Source organism: Myxocyprinus asiaticus, chromosome 29, assembly GCF_019703515.2.
Source record: "Myxocyprinus asiaticus isolate MX2 ecotype Aquarium Trade chromosome 29, UBuf_Myxa_2, whole genome shotgun sequence".
Classification (NCBI taxonomy): Eukaryota; Metazoa; Chordata; class Actinopteri; order Cypriniformes; family Catostomidae; genus Myxocyprinus; species Myxocyprinus asiaticus.
This window is the reverse complement of record NC_059372.1, coordinates 11,668,922-11,691,537: the sequence shown is the minus strand read 5'-3', so window position 1 is coordinate 11,691,537 and position 22,616 is coordinate 11,668,922. Positions and strand designations below refer to the sequence as shown.

Below are 22,616 nucleotides of genomic sequence, written 5' to 3'. Positions count from 1 at the left end.
CATGTTAATTAGCCTATATTTAAATAAACCATAGCACTGCATTAGAATGGGAATGTGTTGTAGTGTTTGCATCTGCTGAATTTCAATGTAAGGATAAGAAAAAAAAATATTTTTCATCAAAAGTGGGAAAGCCGACTGCATCTTGAAGTTTAAATTACCGTTTTCTGAACGAAAAAAAAAAAGGCAAACCTTTACACATACAGTGTCATGCGCATTATTATTATTTTGTTTAACAATTAGCAATTAACAATTAACAACATTAGCTCTCGTTGATTCAGTTTAAGATCTGGATATAACATCAAACCTTTTGTAGTCTCCCTCACGAGAAAACTTCAACTAAAGATTTAATCTGAATGTTTGCCAGCATGGCTACATGCAGTGCAGTATAATCGATATGAATTCTTCTCATGAGACTATGTTGCATATGCTGTATTCAGTGGTTGATAATGGTAAAGACATCCACCTAGTGGATAAACGGAACAGACGCCATAACAGGCTCCTTGGAGAATTTGGCTTTTACCTGTTTGATGTTCAAGACAGATTTTGGACTTGGGACTTTTGGAGTAGATTTAAATTGTTTTTGTGAAGTTTTCAGTCTTTTGCTAGTTCATTGCTGAGAATGTCCACTGTGAGAGGAAACAAATATACCCTTTGCCGTTATCTGCCAAAGAAAAGACTTTAGAGCTTCTTAGTGTTCAAAATGTTAGTGTTAAAAAAGCAACATGCATATTACATTTTCAACCTGTGTTACATCGTTAGACCAAATGAAATAACATAGTGTGAATTCTTTATAACATGTTCTGTTTAAGTGCCTACTTTTAATAATTACATTAATAGAGAGCAACCAACCCAGTCTCATGTAGCAACAACTGTTAAATCAGTTGAATGGAGCTACAGTGGATCTTAGTGTAGAGATGGTTCTATGGCCTCGTGTCAAGTAAATAGGCTTCCTTCAAAGCAAATGCAGTGCAATCTTAACAATGGCATTTTATGTGCTTGCGGTGCTTTTGACTTTGAGACTGACCAAATCTGTTTATGGCGACTTGTCTCCCCGGCTCAGAGGTCACTGAGCACCTCCGTGCCCTTCACACAAAACTTGTGCAGTCATGTGGTTTACTTAGTACTCGGTCGTCCCTGCTCCTGTCACAGACATGTATAGATGGGAAAGAGTAATTCTGGCGTCGTGTACATTGCACACGTTTGTATAAGTGTGTATCTGTGTGGAGGGGGATTTGCGTGTGAGTGAAACTATAAGAGAAAGAGTTTTCATTTCCTGACAACGAGCAGAAGTAAATACCCTCTTTATGAAAGCGTATATGCCCGTCTTAAAATATGTCTTGTAACTTGAGCATTTTGCTTATACAATGGTCTTGTTACTTTTTACTTTTTCGAGCAGTGTCAATATTTGCATGGCCTAAGAAAATATGAATCTAGCTGAAGTAATAACTTCAAATGTTCTCTTTTCTTAAACATGAAACTTTTCTTTGATTGTGCAAATAAATGTGATAATTCAGTATGCGAACCTCAAATGCTCATTGCAAGTTGTTTTCAAGTTCTAGTTCTAGTTCACCTTTTTTTTTAAAATACTGCTATTACGGCTTTTTAACAATGGCCTTTGATTTAGAAGTCTTGAGTCTTTGTACTTTGTACAGCTCATGTAATTTTTGTTTGAGCCTTGTCTAATGTTTATGTATTTTGTTCAGTAATTACTGTGGTGTCTTGTTCGTTCTGATTTTAGTTGCATTGTTTATGTCCTGTCTGAGAGGGATTTTCAGGTTTATTACTGACGTAAAGATATAATCAAAACAACAAATTTGGCATCATGTTTGGCATCATCGAAAGACAAGTTATTTCTGTTTCAGCGCTGTTGATTTGCAACTCGCAGTGATGTCAACTGAATGGTGGTTTTGTTAGACGTGAAATGCACGCCATTCGTAGTGATATATGCGGGAGTTTCGTGTACAAGTATGAATATAATGGTGTTCAGTTGCTTCCTAACAACATATATACATTTCAACTTATTGGCACCTTACTTGCTTGTGGGTTGCATGCCATTTCAATTAAATATGTTAAGCCTAAGCATCACAATCTCTTATTGGATTGTGTTTTTCGTAATTTCGCAGGATGTCAAATCTTGCGCTACAAAGCCTCCGTACAATGTAAAAAACAAACAAACAAACAAAACAAAAACATGGAAACAGGCACTTTATGTAGTTTATATACTATAATTTTACATTAATCTCTATAAAAGTCATTAGAGAATGTTAAATGCGGCACATTTAAGGACACGATTAAAGAAAAATAATACAAGTATATATATAACTGTTTAAAAGCTTTGCGCATATAAATTGTGGCTCATAATAGTTAGCTCTATTGGTCAACTTGCATACTTGGCGTTGTATGCAGAACAGCGAAAAATAGCGAATACATACCTTGATCCGCACTGAACAACAAAGACACACGAAAAATGAATTGCACCAAATGACACAATTAGGCCAGTGCCAGCACGCGTTCAATACTTCATCGTGAAGGATTGTTTTGTTTTGTTAATACATACAAAAATAACCTTAAACAATTCTTTTGTCTGAACAACATTTTGGGGCCTACTTTTCGATTCCACCCCTCGCGTTAGCTCTGTCTAAGTGGGTGGGAGCAACGTACAAATTGAAGGTCAAGTTAGTGTGTCCCATATATAGGTACGAAGTGTCCAATACCATTGGTGTAGACAAAATTCAATTAGCAATTCAGTTACTGTGAATTTGAGGTACACAAAATATTTAAATTGAATCAACTAGTTTATTTTAATGTAGCCTACCACATACAAACGTAAATTCATTTCAGAGTTACAAAAGGAATTCATATCACAAATGAGGCTACAATCCCACCATTCATAAGGGATTATATTCTTGAAAAACTTTGGCAGGAAAGAAACATTCTCTTGCGATGAACCGTAGCCTAACACGTGTTGAACAAAAGTGCAGTGCATGCAAAAGCAAAGTATTTTCTGCTTTTGGTGGACGGGACTGACAATCATTCCTATTTCCATTTTTACAAACATTGTTCTAAACATCAGAAGTTATCAGTGTCTAGGTTTTTGTGAGTCAGCTTTGCAGTATTGTCTAGAAGAGAACTTACCGTGATTTTACATTACAATTTGATTGTGTGGTTATCCAGTTAGTTTTAAGAACTCCATATACATATATATTGTATTGCATTCAAATAAAACGTTATGATTTCTGACAAAATATGACCCTTCTCGACCATGTCAACTTTTAACGCTGGGGTTCTGAAAAAGGAGCTATGTAGTGTTTTTTATTTTTATAATTATTATTATTATTATTTTAAGCGCTATATTGCATCTTGCAAACAAAGTAGTGCACGAGCAATGTAGTGTCGCATTAGTCAAGTTTTGTTTCAAGTACGTACCTTTATCTTGTCATCAACCAAAAACTGGTTTCAGCAACAACTGCCAGTAATTAGGTCGACCAACAAATATTAAATAAACAATAGATCATGTGAGCATCTGACCGCAATTATATTTACGGAGAGAACGTATAAACACCCCGAAGCTAAATATTCCAGTTTCGACAGTTATTTCCCAACTTTTCGTCTTGGCAGAAAAGCCAAATCGAGGATAGTGGAAAAGATTTGTGTACGAATGACACCTACGTGGCCATGTAAAGCCACCTATTGAACTGGCCCTCTGCTCAGTTAAAGTGAGCACAATTATGATAGAAAATAGTAAGGAAAACAACAATTAGCAAGTGCAAATATCTGTACATTTGTTTATATTTCCGTTTGATATTCCTTTTTTTTATCACATAATTGGGGTCATTTCATGCATTGTTGATACGCATAATATATATATATATATATATATATATATATATATATATATATATATATATATATATATATATGTGTGTGTGTGTGTGTGTGTGTGTGTGTGTGTGTGTGTGTGTGTGTGTGTGTGTGTGCAAATTACCCGATAAGGTAACACTAATGATCAAAAATATTTTAAAATAAGTGAACAAGTTTACATGATGAAACATCGATGCATATTGTGGAGAGTTTTCATTATGGCATCCCTAATATTTGACAATATGTGTAGTTTACTGCGCCATTTATTCAACGTTACAAGGATAAATTGAGAAAACTCAGAATTTTTTCTTTTTTTTCTTTTTTCTTTTTTTTTTTCTTGAAATGCATATTTGAATATATGTAGTTTTAAAATACATATATGCCATATTTAAAAAAGTTTGGAACATTTTTATTTAAGTACAATATCATACTTCTTTTATAAAAGAAAAACACTCGGTTTCTTTAAGTTTTGAGAGATTTTTATTCGGAATAAATAGCAATGGTCAGTAGGCTAACTACTGCAAAAATAGAGTTTTAGATTTGTAACTGTTTTGCATAGGGAATAACATATGAAAAATATAATTGCTCACAGCAATAGCACTTTTGTGTAGCTTAGCACCTGTATAAAAGAACAATGTTGTAATGAAACTCCACGTTAAAAAAATATCAAATAACTTGTTATTCTGCAAAGAAAAAGCCTCTGAGGTAGAAAGCGTAACCGAATTGATGTGAGAATTTTTTTTTTTTATTTATTTTTTTTGCATCAATAGCTATTAGCAGTAGCTGTTAGCTTTTAAATCCGACAGCCTATCTCAATACGAAAACTGTGTTTCATCAATATACAACCCATCAAACATTTCATGAAAATTGCTCTCTCTCTCTCTCTCTCTCTCTCTCTCTCTCTCTGAATGGTGAAGTTATTTTCTGGATCAGATGTACTTCGTTCAACAAAATAATATCACTCAAGTGAAGGCTATGTCAAATTAATCAAGTGGGATTTCTGCGGTTGCAAAGTCTAATTGATATAATTGGGCAATGTTGTTTGTGCTAATGCTCCACAGTTAGATGAGAGCTCAGTAAAAACAAGGGCCATTTTTGCTTTTGCTTGAAACTGTTCACAGCTCCTACGAGCGAGTTTAACAGCCCGACTTACATCCAATTAAATTTATCTAGGCCATGAGGGGACAGTAATGTTATTACACAGTTTCCCTTTTTAGCCCCGGTGACGTTTTAGCCCTAGAGGTAAATAGAAGGGCCCTCGAGTGTTGCCTACAACTGTTGCAAAATCACGACTACTGAATGTCTCATTATGTCGACGGTCCAGAGAAATGATGCAAAGCACTTTTTGCACTGCGTTGATGATATGTCTTAAGCAACTGGTTACCACCTCGTTTTAGTCCGAGCAACATTTATGACACTCAGTGCACTTTCATTTTAACTCTATAATTATAGACTTAGCTGCAAAGCATTGCTAAAATTCCGCTGACATAGTCGTAAAGCCCACTGTTCTTTTTAGTGATGGTTTTTAGGAGGAGAATGACAAACATTTACAACACCTCTGTCCCTCTGTCTCTCTAGACTCTAAACGCCTTTCTGGCTTTTCTTCCCAGCTGAACTTGCCCTTTCAATTCAACTGCTGCATCACAATATCCACAATTGTTGAAGTCTCCAGCAGGGGCTGAGCATTTGTGAGGATATAGTGCTTGTTTATAGAAAGAAATGGCCGCGTCTTTGTTGAATTTCAGGGTCATATTGCTAGTAGGATAAATTGTGTTAAAGCTGTCTAATGTAAATCTAAATAGTTGGCACACATTTCAAATACACTCTGTAGAACAATACGGTTTCTTTTCGTTTTTATTTTTAAAAAAATTTTATTTAAGCATTTTGCCTATTTCGTCTTGTATAGGTAGGCTACACAACACACTCTCTCGCTTAGTTTTGAATTTCGTGTATTATTCTTGTTAATGTTATACACAGCGTGGACTTCATGTGTTCATGGTGAACGTGTGTGTTACACATGCAGCAGCATGTCACGCTGGTAGTAGTTATTTCCCAAATTCAACAAATGTAGGCATATACTGTAGAGAATGATTATACGACTCTGAGAAAAGTCTCTATTGTTCCTACTCATTGAATGATTTCAAAACAAAGCTGTCTGAAATAAGTGACATGGTTTTAGTTTGAGCTAGTCAAATCTTTCAGATCTAGATGACTGTAAACTGCATAGCCATTCTGCAGGTTGTTGCCTCGGAATTATTATTAATTAGATTTTTCCATTCCATGAGCTTTTTTACTATTGATTTTTATTTGTTTTCTGTAGAACAAAGCATTTCATGCTTTTCCGCTGCTCGGCCTTTTATGGCGGCCGCAGTGAGAATTTTAGTGGTCAAATTCAAGTGCTGGGTCTGGGCAGCTGTCTGCTTTCTTTGTACTTGGTTGCAGGCATATTGCACGCCAACCTTTTGTCAGCTTAAAGAGGGCTCATAAAGTCATTGTCATATTCCTCAACTATACACAACATGGTGGTTTCTTTAAAAAATAAACCATTTTGGTTACGAAGTACAGTATAAGTGCTTTTTTTACAAGCCATGTTAGTGTTTAAATGTTAGGGTAAAAGAATATGGTTACCCAGAAAGCTATTTTGAATAAATAAGATTTTTTTTTTTCCACCTGAGGATAGATTATTATAAAAAGTTGGTGACATTAACAATTGCAAATGTTTTAGTTTATATATGTTCCTCTGTGAGATGCTTTCATGATGGATCTAAAGATCTACACATATATGTACATGAGGTAATAGTTTATTAAAAAATTATTGTCCACATTAGACACATATTTGAAGGATTCGAAATTAACCAAAACATCTTTTGTTTGCAAAAGTAAGGCTTTATTTCACACATTTTTGAGAGGCTGAACATATTAAAATATTATCAGGTGAGGATATGTTTCTACAGAGTGAAAAAGATTTATATATAAAAAATATTTTGTATTTATCAACAATCAGCGACAAAACTCAAAATGTTGGGTTTGCTTTGATGGGCGCTGAAGGGTAAAAATTGACATTTGATTGAGTGTTTTGCCTTTAATAGATGCCTCTCATAAAATGGTCACAGATATCTAAAATATCTTCTAAAGATCTTTAAATATCTTAAAGGGGATCTTTTAACTTACTATTTCCACAAGTTTAAAGCCACATGTTGGGGTCCTGAGGTGTAAGAAAGGACGAACACAATAGTATGTTCCAGACAATTTTATTTTCTCGTTTTATTTGATACAAGACAGTATTTTACATACACGGTAAAGTCACCCTTTATGCACATTGCCATCGTTTATAGATTAAATTAATTGATACATCAAAACACAGAATCTTTAAGAAACTTAGATGTTCTTCCTTGTTTCCCTTGATATATTTTAAAACGAAAGCATATCCAAACAAATAAAATAAAAAGATCAGCATTAACTTTGTGGCGATGGACGTTTTCGGGTCGATGGATAGTGTTTTTTCAGAAGATCGTTTTCAAATATTTTCATCCCAAAAAAAAACAAAACAAAAAAAACAAAAAACAATTCCATATGCACATTTCAGAACTGGGTGGAGCTGGTACGTGACAGCTATAAGGCATATTTGCTTTTCCAGCCATGTGTAATATATATGTTTGAATTGCTGAACAAAAATGAGTGAACAAAACTGAAAAAAGGAAACTTGGCAATGAAGTTAATCACGATTGGCGTAGCAATCAGCAATACAATAACAGATCACAACATTTAAAATTAAATGTCATTATTTTAAGTGTATCACACGCAAAAGCCATGGATTAGTCAGTATGCCGGTTTAAACATACACACACACTAACACACGCGAATAGAAAATACTTTTTACTTCTAAAACTGACTTAAAACTATTATCAATCTATAAAAAAAATGTACAGTATAGTCTTGCAGATTTGAAAATTAATCGTTTGAATCTCACAGATCTTACCCAACTGAACCACTCCTACGCATGCATGTGTTCCAAATTGATATATGACAATATCTACTTTCGATCACGTGTTGCGGGGCGACTTAGACGGATTGCGCGTCATCTCGCCTTCCCTAATTTTCTCCTTCTGCAGCTCGAATCCAAAACATCATATCTGTAGTACGGACTACAGGGGAAAGATGTTTAACTCGGTAAATCTGGGCAACTTCTGCTCCCAGACGCGTAAAGACCGGACATCCGAGTTTGGGGACAGGACGGGCTGTGCCTCCAACATCTACCTCCCCAGCTGCACCTACTACGTTCCAGAATTTTCCGCCGTCTCTTCGTTCCTTCCACAGGGCCCCTCGCGGCAAATCACGTACCCCTATTCCACAAATCTATCTCAAGTTCAACCGGTGCGAGATGTTTCTTATGGTCTGGACCCATCCAGCAAGTGGCACCACAGAACCAACTATGCCTCTTGCTACTCAGGAGAAGACCTGGTGCATAGAGACTGTCTTCCGCCTTCCACCATGACAGAAATGCTCATGAAAAACGAGAGTGTGTACAGCCACCACCACCACCACCAGCATCATCATCCGAACTCTAACCACCCCTCTACCGGTTTCTACGCCGGCGTAGGGAAAAATAACGTTCTTCCTCAAGGTTTTGAACGCTTTTTTGAAACAGCTTATTGTAGCACGGACAATCAGTCAGATCATTGTTTACAAAAGAGCGAGATTAACAAATTAGAGACTTCGTCCCAGCAACCCGCAGATGTTTCGGCAGGGCAGGAGCCGGAAAAGGACCCAGAGGATGACGAGGAACATACAAATTCGGGATCATGTACTTCAGCAACTACAAAGGACGGGAACGCAAGCAAGAGCAGCCACTCGAGTAGGTACCGAAGCTGTAAATGGGGAAAGGTTAAGGGACTAGCCCGGTGTTTTGTCGGTCAGATTTTATGTGGAGTTTTATAAGCATTCAAAGGATTTTATTATAACCTACAAAGCTCTTTCCTCCAACGAAAAGAATTTTAACGATGGGAAAGCGCTTTGAAAAAAAGGATGTTATACACAGACGCTACTATCCCAGAGTCTGTGAAATTTTAAGAGCGCGCTATTGTGACAAATGCTAACTTTGATCATGAACTTGTGTTGAGCATTTCAGGGGATTTTCTCGTTTAGCTGTCGGGGGTAAAACCAATTGGGCAGAACATTACTTTTGGCATACTGTGTTTTGGTTTTAGCAGCTTGAGTGCGAACTAGCAAAGTCCTTATTAGCTTTTAAATGTGCTGTGACTTGAGTTACCATGGGGTTGATGTAAATAGTCAATGACCATAATGTTAGTGGTCCTGTGCTATTTATGACTGTTAGTATGACTCATCTATCTATCTATCTATAACCCAACGCTTGCATTTCCGTCAAATAATTGAAAGACATTTATCCTAATTGAAACTCTTTGCTATGTAAAATATAGCCTCAAAACAAAAAAGATACACCAACCAGAACTTTTATCATTAAAATGTATACGTATACTTTCCAAAGGATATGCTTTTCACTGTCATTTACAGGGTTGGAAGACAGTACCTTAGGCCCACAGTTAGATGGATTGTTTTGTAGTATTAAGAGTATTAACAAAGAAAGCAAACTTTCCGTGTATATGGTCAAGGGTCCTTTAATTTCCGAGGCGTAAATTCAGCCCATTTATTCAACTTCATTTATCTGACACAAAAGGATAAATGGATAGACAGACAAAAAACACATCAAGGTCAAAATAAATAATAATAATAAAAAAAACACCTGCAATTGCTTTTTGCATTCATTATGCGTTTTAATTGTGTGTTTTTTTAGTTCTTTTTTTTTAGTCATATTAAGCATTTATAATACAATTTATCCATGGTGGTCGATGCTGTGGTGTTGTATTGGGTCTGCTTCCTCATATCAGTAACGCCTGATGAATGATGACAAAGGCATTTGGTGACATTGTAAATTCTAGTCTTTCAGTCGAAAAAAAAAAGTATGTATTGAAGAAAATTCCATTTTGTTTTTTGCAGAAAAAGATACATGTATTATTGAATCATTTAAGATGTCTTTTTCATTATTCCAAGGTACCCCGCGCACAAGAAAGAAGAGGTGTCCATACTCCAAGTTTCAGATTCGAGAACTGGAGCGAGAATTTTTCTTTAACGTTTACATCAACAAGGAGAAACGGCTGCAGCTGTCCAGAATGTTAAACCTTACTGACAGACAAGTCAAAATATGGTTTCAGAATCGTAGAATGAAAGAAAAGAAATTAAGCAGAGATCGCTTGCAGTATTTCTCCGGGAATCCGTTGCTGTAATTGTTGAAATTGTTCCTTTTATTTTATATTTCAGGAAAAGAAAAAAAAAAAGAAAAATACATATGTATAATATATTCTCAACAATTGAATTAAACCATTATAATAGGGTTTTATAAAGGCCATCAACAGCTCTCAAGTGTATTAAGCATTTTTAACTATTGGAAATAGGAAAGAAATGATGGAGGGTTAGGAAAATGAGGCAGAGAAAAAAGTGTCCAAATAAACTGGCATTTCTAGTTTGTGATTCACAAACTGCAGTTACATTTTTTATGTGCATGTCACGTCTTTTACGTAAAATGTTCAAAATCCTTACTTTAAAAATGGTCACAAAATAGCTTACTATAACATACTTTTCTGGTTGTATATATGTACATTAAAACACACACACACACTTGACTCGAACCTGGAGGTGTCATACATTATTATGTTTTTACCATTTAGAACTGTGACTTGTACAATCTGTAATAATGTATCCTTGTACAGAAATCATGCAATGTGCATTCGTGACTGTAAATATAATTTTATTTTGAGTATTCTCACCCTATCCCTGCTGCTATTTTTCTTTACATTGCCTTTGTAACCTTGTGAGCTTTGTTGTTCGTTTCTTTAAATTATTTGCTGTATTGCTGTACGCCCGAACTTCTCCTGTTTTGCTGAGGTGAAGCTCATTGATCAGATTTGGCCTGTGTACTACACGTATTAATCAAAAATAAACACAGATAATGGGAAAACTGTTTATACTGTGACTTGATTTCAAAGCATTGAAACACAAAGACTCAATAAAACATAAATAAAAGTTCGGGAATGTGTGACAGTGCAGAAACTGAGAAAATACACAAAATCACTGCCAATTAATGATCTCTCTCTCTCTCTCTCTCTCTCTCTCTCTCTCTCTCTCTCTCTGTGGATATCAATATTGAGCTATAGCTGTTATTCTGCAATTGCAGCTGGCTAATATAAAAGATTTAACAACATTCAGGGACGGGTTAGCAGAAATGAATGCTTGCAACAAAAATAAATAAATAAATAATAAAGTAAAAAAACGTGACCACGAAAGGGATGCATGAAACTGCTCTTGAACACGTAAAAGAATCAAGGAGAATTTCTGCAACGTCTTTTAGTACCTGAAATCGCCACTCTTGTAGTCTAGACACTGCAATAAAGCCAGAGCCCTAAATTGCCTTTTTCTGACTTAATTGCACCGTCTGTTCGAGGGAATGTTCATTTCCGCAGTAAATAGTAAACAAGAAAATCCGGCTGCTAGAACAAAATTCTTAGACACGTTTAAAAACTAACATATCCAGTGAAATCAGCCCTGTCTGATCACATGGATACACTTTAACAGTTCTGCCAACACACATTTCTCGCCTATACACGTGTGGTTGTGTGTGTGTGTGTGTGTGTGTGTGTGTGTGTGTGTGTGTGTGTGTGCGTGTGTGTGTGTGTGTGTGTGTGGGGGGGGGGGGGGGGTTGGATGGTTTACGAGGACATTTTTTAGGTTACAAACTGGTAATTACTAGGGTAGTATGCTATAAATGTGGTTTATGAGGACATTTCTAGTGTCCCCATCATTCAAATAGCTTTAAAAAAAAATTTGTTTTTTTGACAATGTAAAAATGCAGAAGAAAGTTTTTTGTGAGGGTTAGGGTTAGGGGATATAATCTATAGTTCGTACAGTATAAAAATCATTATGTCTATTTAGAGTCCTCATAAGGATAGTCGCACCAACGTGTGTGTGTGTGTGTGTGTGTGTGTGTGTTGCAAGTGGTCCCCACGTGCTTTTATATGTGATCACTCCATGCATTTTGTCACAACATGTGAGCCTGCAAGTGTTCTGTTGGCACTAGTGTGTATGAAGGAAAATATATAATTAAAAGTTGTCTTTGAACTTCAATAATGTCAAGGACTTCACCTTTAACCCATTGCAATAAAGCGGAATCAAGGAGCCCCTTTAGTCAGGAAACATATTGAACAGGACAGAACCAATCAGAGCAAGTGGGAAAGGACCAAGGAATGTCTTAAAAGTAACACTTTGTCCTCTCACATTAAAGTACAGCTGGTAACTTTTCCAACTTTAGCACTCCCTTTAAATACACTTTATTGTGTCTGTAAAATGTAATATTTTCATGCATGAAATATTTAATGACATTTTGGCATGTTCTTTGACCTTTAAGTTTGGTTGGTTGTGAGTGTTTGCGAGCGGGAAACATCGTCTCTTTCTTCCTGGCAAATCTGAAACATATACTGAACAAAAATATAAATGCAACATGCAACAATTTCAAAGATTTTACTGAGTTACAGTTCATTTAAGGAAATCAGTCAATTTAAATAAATTCATTAGGCCCTAATCTAATCTAATCAATGCGTATGGAAAATTTCTGGAATCTTTTATTTCAGCTCATGAAACATGGGACCAACACTTTACATGTTGCGTTTATATTTTTGTTCAGTGTATATCGGAGTAATTATGCATTGCTTCTTAAACGTAAAATGTATACTGGGATGAGGTCCCTTGCGCACTGAACTGAAGTAGTGTACTAGTTTATTACCGAGATGTAAACAAATTTACTTGTATTAACTGTAATAAAACACACACAAGATATTCCTTCCTATCTAAATTCCAAATATAGAGAATGTCTAGTGCCTACGACTGTGTGTGAAGCACTGATTTCATTGCCACGGATCTTTGCTTGTATAACTGTGGAAGAGAAATGGCGGATGAGGTAGCATAGTCAAGGATCAAGGCTAAAATACTTCTCTTGTCACACCCACCAACCTTGGCCCTGGCTCAGTGACGTGACAGTGCTGAATGTCTTTCTCTTGTAGGCTATTGCCACACTGAGGAGCAGGATCTTGGAAGGTCCTATCGAACGCTAGAGATGCAGTTCGTCTTTGTCGCCAGCAAAGCATTCTGCGTGTAGACTTATAAACAACGCATGAATGCAAAAATTAGGCCGTGGTTTCATTTCATTGATGCATGTGACTTTCAAAACAATTTGCATGTTGTTTTCAGATGCATTCTATTATGTGGCAGAAAGCAAGCGCGCGATAGGACACTTTTGACTGCGCTTTTAGCTAAGGGCAAGAAAAATGGCGGAGGCTTCAAAAGCATCAGCATAAGACTTTGGATTGTTTTCCCCGGGAATTTTCAGTTTTAAGTAGGATTCCCCTTAATTCAACAAACGTTCAAGATATTTATGAAAATTAAGTGTAATTACAGATTTATCTGATTGATATCATACATATTCATATCTGAATATCATTAAACTTTAGGCAATACTTCAGTATTATCACACAGTTCATTATAGTGTAGGCTATAAGGAATCTGATGCTAACACTATTCTTGACATCACATGACAACATATGCAGTTTCTGATGTGAGTGCTCCAAACCCTACAGTTGTGGACTTTGCACAGAGCCTATTAACACTCATTGCATGGCGTTACTTACTTCAGCTCTCATGAATGTGATGAAAAGCTGTAAATACCATGCCACTGGTGCCCACTAGACTTTTAAATGATTTTTTGTGATATTAAAATTTAATATAATGCTGATGTGCTTTTCGATTACCACTTTCTGATTTATAAACGTCTTTAATACATTACATCATGCATCAACCATAAAATTCCATAGAGCTCTGCGGGTGGGTGCCTGTTTGGTGAGGGGAAACGGCTAAAAAGAAGGTTGCTTTAAACTGAAAATATATTTTATGGTGGTTTCAGTTCCCAAACAGGCACTCTTTATATTCCATTTATGGCCAACAGACTTAGTTAAAGGCCTACCAGGTGAAATTGTATGTGTAGCCTTCCACTTTCTAAAAGTCTTCAGATATTCCAAGAGTTGAAAGTCGGTTTAAAGACATTTATTTATTCTTTGCTGTGCCATAGCACATTTACTGACCCTTACATGATAAGAAATCCATCTCTAATCTCTTTTAAAGCTTTAATATAGGAATAGGAAAATGTTTTTTTTTTTAAAAAAAACACAACCATAGAAGAAAGTATTTATAGCTTTTACTGTCATACACACTTCCTTGTTGAAATAGAATTATAGATTTTCTGCAACAGCAACTCAAGATATTGTAGATGTTAACTTAATATATATAACAACAATATATTATCACAAACGTCATTCGAAGCTAAGAGCATGTTTGAGAAAGATGTAATTGCAAAAGCTCGGATCCTTATCCTGTTTTCTTGTCGGCATATACGAGCACAAAATTGAATAAAAAGGTTCACAGAGTGAACAATAAAATAGAACGGGTTTGATTTTTTTTTCACAAATGGAGTGAGCTGTATTTAAAATATTATAAGTAACAGAAGAACCACTGGTCTTTTATACTCTTTATTTATATTAAAACACAGGGACCTACTACATATTTCAGTAAGCAAACTGTATGTAAATAATACACTTTGCGCTGTTGAGAAAAGCAGTAGCACTTTAAAAATAAATAAAATAATACCAATAAAAAATTAATAATGTACAATTGACCAAATATCAAAGGAGATTTAAATATGCAAATGTATCTTCTGTAATAACTTATCATTGTACTGACATCTGGAATCAGAAAGTCACCGAGCAAGTGTAGGATGTTAGCATTACCTATAACTTATTAGGACACTTCTGCATTTTTGTTCTAAACACCAGTTTCCCATTTACCATTGACCGTACACCCATTCACAATCTGTGCAAATATTTCGCTACTCTGCAGAATTGATGAAGAGTTCAAATACGATCATTTAGCTATGTAAAGACTTAAAAATATAAATAAACCTCTAAAAATTAGCACGTTATTAGAATCTGATAATTGTTAAATGTGCATTTGTATATAAATGTGCCAGGAATAGTTTGCTAATTCTGTTGAAATTGTTCACTTCACGGATACATTGTTACTCACCAAGAAAAACAAAGTATGTCCAGTTATTTGTCAAAAACAAACAAAACAAAAAAAATGTATTTAGAATAAAACGTTTAAAATATTTTGGGACATGAAAGGCAAGATGCTTGTACTGATTTGAAGGTGAAATAACAAAATCTTGAGTAAGATAACAAAGATATATTATACCTGCAGTTCAATAAATTCACATTATGGCATAAAACTGCGTGTATTTGGCTGTTTAGATGACTGTTCCAGAGGAATCCCCTGAAAGGCTTATGGAGAAGGCAGAGTGATAGACAAATGAATAGACCAATCATAACAATCCCCCGTGTCTCACGCTGGGTGCCTGGGTCACAAGCACTGACCTCTTAGTTGGTGCCCTTGCGGTTAAGGGAGGAGAAATGCTTGGGCCAACAAACACTGAACTGGGCCTCGTTTGCCGAGAACGATTTAGCTTAGCTCTTAATAGCGTTCTTCACGTACAAAGTACGAACGTGTTTTCCTTTTTCAACTGCACTTAACAGGACCGCGCAACGATACACTTTAAGTGCTTCTTAAGAGTCGCTATGTGTATAGTGCTTAAATTGCACGTATAGTGTCGCTCGTTATTGTAATTTAATTATAGCTTTGGACGTAACATTATAAATACTTGCAATTTACCTCGCTGGAAAATGTTTAAAATTATTCTTTTAAATATTAACTACATAATTTAGTATATAGTTTTGTAATTACTTTGTTCGGTACGATCTATTATTATATTTACACAATAACTGCTTTGTTCATCATATGTGGGTTTGCAATGTTTTGTTTACACAAATTTATCTGTGGGTCGAGGTGCAAGCTGCAGGGTCAGTAAAGACTATAAAAAATATATATAATGAGGTTTACAGTGTTGGCAGCAGGCCTTTTTCAAGTGCACAATAGGACGATGGAACATGGAAGCACTTACACAGGGTACATGTACATATAACTGATCAAGTAGAGATCTGCTCCCAAAATGATACCGGTGACATGATCAATGTAGCACAACAACATGCGGTGCGGGCGACCGCGCCTTTGGGTGTCAGAGAGGAAGATGAGGAGAGTGTAGAAGATGACGAAGGTGGGAAGACGAGCCAAGATAGACAGTTTCCCTCTACAAAATCTCCATTCCCTCTAAATTTAATTTGTTATACAATCATGCAGCCACTTTTTACCAACGTGATCATGCCGCAGATCCGTGTAAGTTATATTTATCTATTTATGCTCAGTTATTTTATCATACAGAAATTTTTAATGTATTATTTTATTTCATTTATCCATTTTATGCATTTATTTTAAACTATAGGCTATAATTATAAAGTAGCATATTATATATTAGATAATAAAAATAGGTTAATTGATATGATAAGTAAACCTATATAATTATATTATATTTAAATATTAAATGATCATGGTCACATTGTATCCTACTGCATTAAGTGTACGAATCTCAACATTAATTGTATTAAATTGTTTTAAGTGTAATTTCGCAATCGCCCTGCAGGTGTCTGTGTCCTTACGATTCTCGACTATTATTCCAAAGCACTCGCAGATCTGCGACGATTTTCAAGTACTGCTTAAGTTACGATGTTTTTCGGAAACAGCCAGTAATTCTAAAATGATTCGTACGATCGTTTCTACGATCCACTTAGGCTTACGATGCTTTTTTAGAAACGAGGCCTAGGTCAGTAAAGTGAACTTTAATTTAAATTGGATATTTTGTATTTGATTTAAATATAAATCTCGGGTTTTTTGTATTATATAAGTAACAGCAAGTTTTCCGATAGCAAAAGTAAGCTTGACATAGTAGCAACATGGAGTTATAAAAGCGTTTTTACCTTCAGTACATTCAGTGTATTTTCCTGCAAATTTGTGACATTTGTGAAAATTGTATGCAGACTGTTCAGCGGCGTGATAAAACGGACAAACAATGCGGCCAAGTAATACCGAAACTCTTGCAGACAATATGAGCATTTTTTAGAACAGAAACACTCTCTAACTATTTTTTAAAAATTGTTTTTTAATGAGTGCTAAATTAGACAAATTATGTATGGATGTATGTATGGTGAGGCACGAAAATATGTGTAAATTTGTCAATGTTCCAATTCAAACAGGGTGGATATCTATTAATCTGTCAGATAAATATTCTGTAGTGACTAAAGATTAAGCGGCTAACGCAAACAAGAAAATGTTAATTTTGTTAATTCACAATGGCATGTAATTCACTCTGTTAAGAAAGGCTTATTCCATTTTTATTTTTTCACAAGTTCACAAATGCAGTTATAATGTACAGTTATTTACCAAAACAAAACAGAGCCCAAGCATCTCAAAGAACACAAGCGAAAGACTGAATATTTTAACCAAAAAATGCGCTACTTGATATGTTCAGTGCTATTTGATAAGGCAAACGAATACCATTGTTTTGTAATTCTAAATAGGCCCAACCTTATCCCATTTTCTTTACCTTTAGTCAAAATACGAGGCTTACATTTCCTACGCAGAAACAAATACTGGCAAATATAAAACAAGCATCCCTAAAACAGAAATATATTCATTTACGTCAATGCATATTTTTTTCCAACTAATCTGCCAAATTGATTTTGCAACAGAGCTAAAACAGCTGATAACACTTTATAAATAAAAGTGATTAAGTAGTGTCGGACAGCATTGTGGTAGCCAAGACAGTAGACACAAGGAGTCAACAACATACCAGTTCTATAAAATCCATGATCATTTTTAAAAAACATGGCCTGCATATACTTTCTTGTCAAATGTGTGGTATTGCCCATCTTTGTTGTTATATTCACTTAGATTATGACATTTGCCTTTCATTACATGAAGTGTTTAATTTACTTGCCTCACTTTCTTGTTCGTTTTGCAGCCGCAAAATACACGTAAACTGTATATCTGGAGACAACGAGTGTTCTTTGTTCTGTTATTGGCTTCTTTGTCCGAAAAAATCTGCTAGATGGCGCCATTGCTCCATGCTGTGCTACATAAATTCACCAACTTGACCCCAGTGACGTCAAGACGGTCTGGCGCATCAAGGCCACTTTCAAAACCCTATTGGTCTGAAAATCACATGACAAGGTGCCTTGAATCCATAATTATGTTGCTGATGTTTTTCACCCCCCCAAAAGATGTCAGCGTCCTACTGTCCTTATCCTCTTCCACATAAAGCAGATTGTTTTAAATCAGAAGAAAAACAAGCTAAGTAGCAAAATGTCATGCCCGAACAACGTGGCAGCCAACACATTCCTGGTGGACTCGCTGGGGGGAGGAACATCTCCTTACAGAGGTGAGGGCTATTCCACTAACTCTGGAATGTATATGCAAGCGTCTGCAGAATATGGTTGTTCCATGATGATGGGTAGTTTTGGCATTGTTGGTACCCCTCTCTCCAAACGGGATGAGCTGCAACCGAGTGGGATGCATCTCAGCACTTACCAGCACTCGCATTACCTGTCGCAGCGGGACATTTGGACCGTAGGCTCTAAAACTTACAGAGGCTCACAACCTGTTGCCCAGGCTTTGCACCCATGCTCATTTCCAGCCAGTAATGTGAAGGAGGAAGCGATCCCTTGTCTTTACCAGACTGATATCGACAGCGCTAAAGAGAAATCCACCTACATCCGTCTGGGAGACAATAGCAGCCACACGAATCAAAGCACCGTCTCCACCCCCGATTATTTCCAACGGAGCCAGGTGTACACCAGTGAAAGGGGCCACCATGGAGATGAGTTCGGCTCGGACTTTAACCCAATACTCCGAAATTCAACGCCGGTAGAGGCACTAGCAGGAGATTCTTATGTCAAAGCCAGCAAAGCAAGGCAGGACCCAGAAGACATGGCAGGGAATACGCAGGAGGGCGACATGGAAAAGAGACCATCTAGAAAAGAGGAGAGTGTCTTAAAAACAGACAGTTGTACCGATGATTCCGAGAGCGAATTGAAAGGTAATACAACTATTGCCTTCTCTCTGCCACACACACACACACACACACACACACAAGCACACACACACGCACGCGCGCGCGCGCGCGCACACATACACACACAATCACAGCGCGCTTATTGTATGTAGCTACAGCATGTGAACTGTCAACTAAGTTGCACATAAAAATGGAAGACCTTTTAGCTATTTGCACCGACGGCTGGTTAGGCCCTGTGTACATCTTAACAATGTGTGTGTTACATGGCCAAGATGAGTTATTTATCTTTAGTGCAAGTAAAAGAACAAAATTCACGGTGAGGAGTGTTTTTTTTTTTTTTTTTTTTTTTTTTTTTTTTTCATGGAAACGGTATTTAATACACCTACAAAAATAAAAAATGTCCAGTATTAGCATATAAACAGTATCACAGAGAGCCAGGGTTACGCTAGCACACAGAGTTTAGTGCGCTCCTACACACATTCATCCAAGAACAGCAGGGCGAAATAAAACAATACACACCAATCTTAATTGCATTAAATTAGACTTTTATTACACAGCAGTTGGTAGCTTACAGTCGTATAGCTTCACTGGCAATAGATTTACACTTAACATGACCCGTAGCCTATTTTCTTTCTTTCTTTTTTTTCCACCACAGCGATTTTAATTTAGACAGTTGCTTTAGATGTAGGTTGTGTTATTTATTTATATACAATGCAGGTTTTATTCGTAATCCACAACTTTGTAATGCAATATTCAAATGCCTACTAATGCGCATCTACCGATACAGTAACATGACCCCAAAAATGAATATATGTATTGGGGTCCAAGTAATGCCTGCGATTTCAACGTGAGTGGAAGTCATTTTTTATATGTTAGAATTTGAATTACATTTTTGGAAAAGTATTACAGATTCTACACAATTTGATATGTTAAAATATTACTATGGGGTTTTGTAGACATTTAACGAAACAGCAATTGTCGTTTAATTTAAATGTGATATATTTTAGTTGATTTATAACATATCCTATTTAAATCGTTGCATTCATGTTTTTATTGTTATAAATGTCAATCAAATATCACTCAAAATTTGTAAGTGAAATATGAAATGAATATATGGTATTAAAAGTAGCAAGATACAACTAAGCATGTTATAAATAAATAATACATCTTATTTTTTCTAACTTAGCACTGAATTGCTCCCACGAATTGTTAAATAAATTCTATATATAAAATGTAATGACGCTCAAATTTCTGTGTTTGTTTTAATTTTGGTATTAAAATCTGGTATTAAAATCTGAAAAATTTTGAAATCTGCATTAAGAACACACTTGAAGTGAATCCGTCTGAAACAAGGACGCTTTTTGTCTTGGTTGATTTATTTTGTTAACAATTGAAAGGAAATGTAACTCAAATTGTATTAGTGAAATATGAAATAAATGTATGATATTAAAATAAGCGAGATATAACTAAGCAAGTTATAAATAGACAAGACATCTTCTTTTTGCTAATTTAGCACTGAATTGCTCCAACGAACTGTTAAATTCTATATATAAAATGTAATGATGCTCAAATTTCTGTGTTTATTTTATTCCTTGTATTGAAATCTAGTATTAAAATCTGAAAATATTTCAACGACACACTTGAAGTTAATCCGTCTGAAACACGTACGCTTTTTGTCCTGGTTGATCAATTTTGTTAATAATATAAAATAAATTTAAAGGAAAAAATATACTAACATTTATATATTAGCATTATTACGGATATTGCCTTTTCCCCTTTACCTTGGACCATGATTTAATATCAATTAAAAATAATTGCGATTTACAACGTGCAGTGATTGAAGCCCCACAATTGGAAATTTCACTTGAAACAAACTTTACTTGAAAACGTTCAATTGACAATATAGTTAATGATTCAAAAATTCATAAACGAAAATATCAGGCATGTTAAATTGTGGAAACTGAAGGAACGGCATCTCTGCATAGTTTTACATAGTTAAGAACGAGGGAATTTTAGATTAAACCATTAGATTACAGACTCAAAATATATGCATGTTGGTATGATGTTAATTCTTCCAAAGAGCAACAATCTTAGATATAAATACTTTTTGTTTTAGAGGCTACATAGTATGTAAAATAAGCAACTGCAGCGTCACAGTCAATACTGTTAACTAGCACTCATACTTCGGTTTATCAGTTGTGTTTTGCATACTTTTGCAGATGAGGATAAATTGGAAAAAGCAACTGGAGACTGGCTAAAAGCGAAAAGTGGACGAAAGAAGAGATGTCCTTATACAAAGCATCAGACACTTGAGCTGGAAAAAGAGTTCTTGTTCAACATGTACTTGACTCGAGAGCGCCGTCTGGAGATCAGCAAGTGTATCAACCTCACAGACAGACAGGTCAAGATCTGGTTCCAAAACAGAAGGATGAAGCTAAAGAAGCTCAACAGAGAAAGTCGCGTCCGGGAGCTAACTGGCTATAGCTTCAACTGATGGCTAAAAAACACACAAAAGAAGAATTAAGCAAATACATACTGTCTCTGGTCTCCCCCCGTTTTGCAAATTTCTCTTTTTTTCCTCCCAGTTCTTCTCTTTAATTCACAGACATATACTCAAAATATAAAATATCAAAGCACTACTGGGGTAAAACGCTGGCCAGTTGCAAAAGAACTGGAAATCTCTTGCAAGCAGTTTTACATTTAGTCAGCACTTGAACCTAACCTATCATTGAGGAACAGACAAGAATAGCATTGTAAATATGCCAGAAGAGGATTAAAAGGACGCTTGATGGAAATATTAGTGATAGATTTGTATTACTAAACTCCTCAACTCGGAATATATTTAGAAAGAGATTATGATGTCTTAGATTAGCTTGTTTATCGTCAGTGCGCTTGTCCTACACAATGCGTGCTCTGTATTTTGCATGCTTTGTTTTTTAAGTGTACTTGCCATTTTGATGTTTAACACAAGAGGCTGATAAATAAAACAGGGGATGGGAAAATCTAATGTCATGGTATGTCCTTCCCCTTGCCTATGTTCTCCTGTATTCTGTTGACAAAGAGAAACTTTGGTGAAGACAGAAAAGAGAGGTAGAAGGAGAACGTGCATAGCACTTCCAATATGAGTGGGAGACCTATAACGTTGATTTAAATATTATCCAGGTGACCACAGTAAGTCAAGGTCATAAAATTGTAATGTCATGACGGTCCTGGAAGCGCTGGGGGTGGATTTTATGATCTGCAAATATAATGTGCTGCTGCAGTAAAGATGCATTAAAAGGTGAGTGGAGGAGGGCTAATTCACATACTCGGCACTGCAATGTGCTGGCCTCACTGACGCGCTCTGCGGTCTGCCTGGCTGTTTTGGAACCCGGAACTTTCAATATGGAGTAATGGAATGCTATGATGCGATGGACCGAACACGGATAAATGATAAGAACTACAACAACAACAGTGAATGAATGAGTGGATCCTATGAGCTACGTTTATCAGACCATGTAAAGAAAACTCAAGGTAGGAAAATGTTTTCCATATTTTTTCCATTTAGCTCGACGGAGGCTATTCTCGATACCTCCTGCGTTTAAATGGCTGATAATGGATAACAGTTTTGATTTGAACGAAA

General features: G+C 35.9%; 2 protein-coding genes across 2 annotated transcripts in view; both read left to right on the top strand.

The window, feature by feature from the left end:
* Positions 1–7,877: 7,877 nt before the first annotated feature.
* On the top strand, positions 7,878–10,885 carry LOC127419852 (homeobox protein Hox-C11a). The gene is made up of 2 exons (XM_051661621.1): positions 7,878–8,716; positions 9,931–10,885. The coding sequence occupies exons 1-2, from the start codon at positions 7,885–7,887 to the stop codon at positions 10,161–10,163; spliced, it is 1,065 nt and encodes a 354-aa protein (XP_051517581.1). The 5' UTR covers positions 7,878–7,884; the 3' UTR covers positions 10,164–10,885.
* Positions 10,886–17,312: 6,427 nt separating this feature from the next.
* The window catches only part of LOC127419853 (homeobox protein Hox-C4a-like), a 64,601-nt gene continuing 59,297 nt past the window's right edge, over positions 17,313–22,616 (top strand). Inside the window, exons 1-2 of the mRNA XM_051661622.1 lie at positions 17,313–19,018; positions 21,214–22,507. Of these exons, the coding sequence (XP_051517582.1) occupies positions 18,286–19,018; positions 21,214–21,488 (1,008 nt within the window). The 5' untranslated portion in view covers positions 17,313–18,285 and the 3' untranslated portion in view covers positions 21,489–22,507. The remainder of the gene's footprint in view (positions 19,019–21,213; positions 22,508–22,616) is intronic.

What these genes read in the sequence shown, in the direction of transcription:
- LOC127419852 (XM_051661621.1), top strand. Translation starts at nt 7,885, where the DNA reads ATGACAATATCTACTTTCGATCACGTGTTGCGGGGCGACTTAGACGGA. An exon ending in AAGCAAGAGCAGCCACTCGA is followed by an intron (nt 8,717 to 9,930) that starts GTAGGTACCGAA and finishes CATTATTCCAAG; the next exon opens with GTACCCCGCGCACAAGAAAG.